The sequence below is a fragment of the Austrofundulus limnaeus genome, unplaced genomic scaffold (genome assembly GCF_001266775.1).
Source record: "Austrofundulus limnaeus strain Quisiro unplaced genomic scaffold, Austrofundulus_limnaeus-1.0 Scaffold1715, whole genome shotgun sequence".
Lineage (NCBI taxonomy): Eukaryota > Metazoa > Chordata > Actinopteri > Cyprinodontiformes > Rivulidae > Austrofundulus > Austrofundulus limnaeus.
In genome coordinates, this window is record NW_013954117.1 from 46,828 (window position 1) to 48,144 (window position 1,317).

Sequence of the window (1,317 nt, forward strand, 5' to 3'; positions counted from 1 at the left end):
CGTTCCCTCTGCTCCTCTTCTCGTTCCCTCTGCTCCTCTTCTCGTTCCCTCTGCTCCTCTTCTCGTTCCCTCTGCTCTTCTCGTTCCCTCTGCTCCTCTTCTCGTTCCCGCTGCTCCTCTTCTTGTTCCCTCTGCTCTTCTTCTTGTTCCCTCTGCTCCTCTTCTTGTTCCCGCTGCTCCTCTTCTTGTTCCCTCTGCTCTTCTTCTTGTTCCCGCTGCTCCTCTTCTTGTTCCCTCTGCTCTTCTTCTTGTTCCCTCTGCTCCTCTTCTTGTTCCCGCTGCTCCTCTTCTTGTTCCCTCTGCTCCTCTTCTCGTTCCCTCTGCTCCTCTTCTCGTTCCCTCTGCTCCTCTTCTCTTTCCCTCTGCTCCTCTTCTCTTTCCCTCTGCTCCTCTTCTCGTTCCCTCTGCTCCTCTTCTCGTTCCCTCTTCTCCTCTTTTTGTTCCCTCTGCTCCTCTTCTCGTTCAGTTGTTGGTTCTGTTCTTGGTTCTGTTCTTGGTTCTTGGTTCAGTTCTTGGTTCTTGGTTCAGTTGTTGGTTCTGTTCTTGGTTCTTGGTTCTGTCGGGGTCAGACAGAACCCGCAGGCTCTGATCTGGCAGCTCGTGTGGAAGAATGTAACCTGAGAYCGGACCTTCCCCACAACACGCCTCAGATCTGAAGCCTTTGTCCTCCTCAGCCGCTGCAGGTGTTCATCAGGAGGCAATAAAACAAGCAGGGACTGTTCTGGGGCCCRGCCTACGTGATCCGGGCTGCAGAACCCGCTCCATGTTTACTCAGAACCGTGCAGCGGGGTCTGAACGAGTCAGCTTTAGGTTCTGCTGGTCCAAAGTGGAACAAATGTTGATAAAACATGATTTATTTAAAGAAAATCAGCTGGAGGAGATTTTTATTATCAACCTTTGAGCTGTTCTGCATTAAAGGGACAGTTCTATGTTAAACTGAGGTTCAGTGGGAAACTTAGCAGTCAGTAGTCTACCTGTTGCAGATAAAGTCAGAGTTCTGTGGTTTTGGAATCATTTTGTAWAAATCAAGCCGTCAAGTGTCGACAACTGTCAGCTACTACCACACCAAACTTTAGCTCAACACCTGACATTGGTGGGAACAGTTTTGCTAACCCGCTAATAGCAGAATTAGCTTCTCATTAGCCTTTTTGCTAACTTTGAAAACTGTTGGCAGACCAATTCACTTCCACTAAGTTTGGTTCCACTAATTTTAATTCCTCAAAAAATTCACAAGTGTAAAACTTCAATTAAATAAAAACTCTGCTCTTACTAGCAGTGCTGGAAAGCACCGTGTGTGTAGCATGTAGCATCTTTAGC

At 47.8% G+C, this 1,317-nt stretch overlaps 1 protein-coding gene across 1 annotated transcript in view; it reads right to left on the reverse strand.

Annotated features, from left to right (window-relative positions):
* The window catches only part of LOC106536171 (putative golgin subfamily A member 6-like protein 3), a gene marked incomplete at its 5' end in the record, with an annotated part of 9,921 nt that extends 9,580 nt beyond the window's left edge, over window positions 1-341 (reverse strand). Inside the window, one exon of the mRNA XM_014033373.1 lies at window positions 76-341. Within this exon, the coding sequence (XP_013888827.1) occupies window positions 76-341 (266 nt within the window). The remainder of the gene's footprint in view (window positions 1-75) is intronic.
* Window positions 342-1,317: the final 976 nt, after the last annotated feature.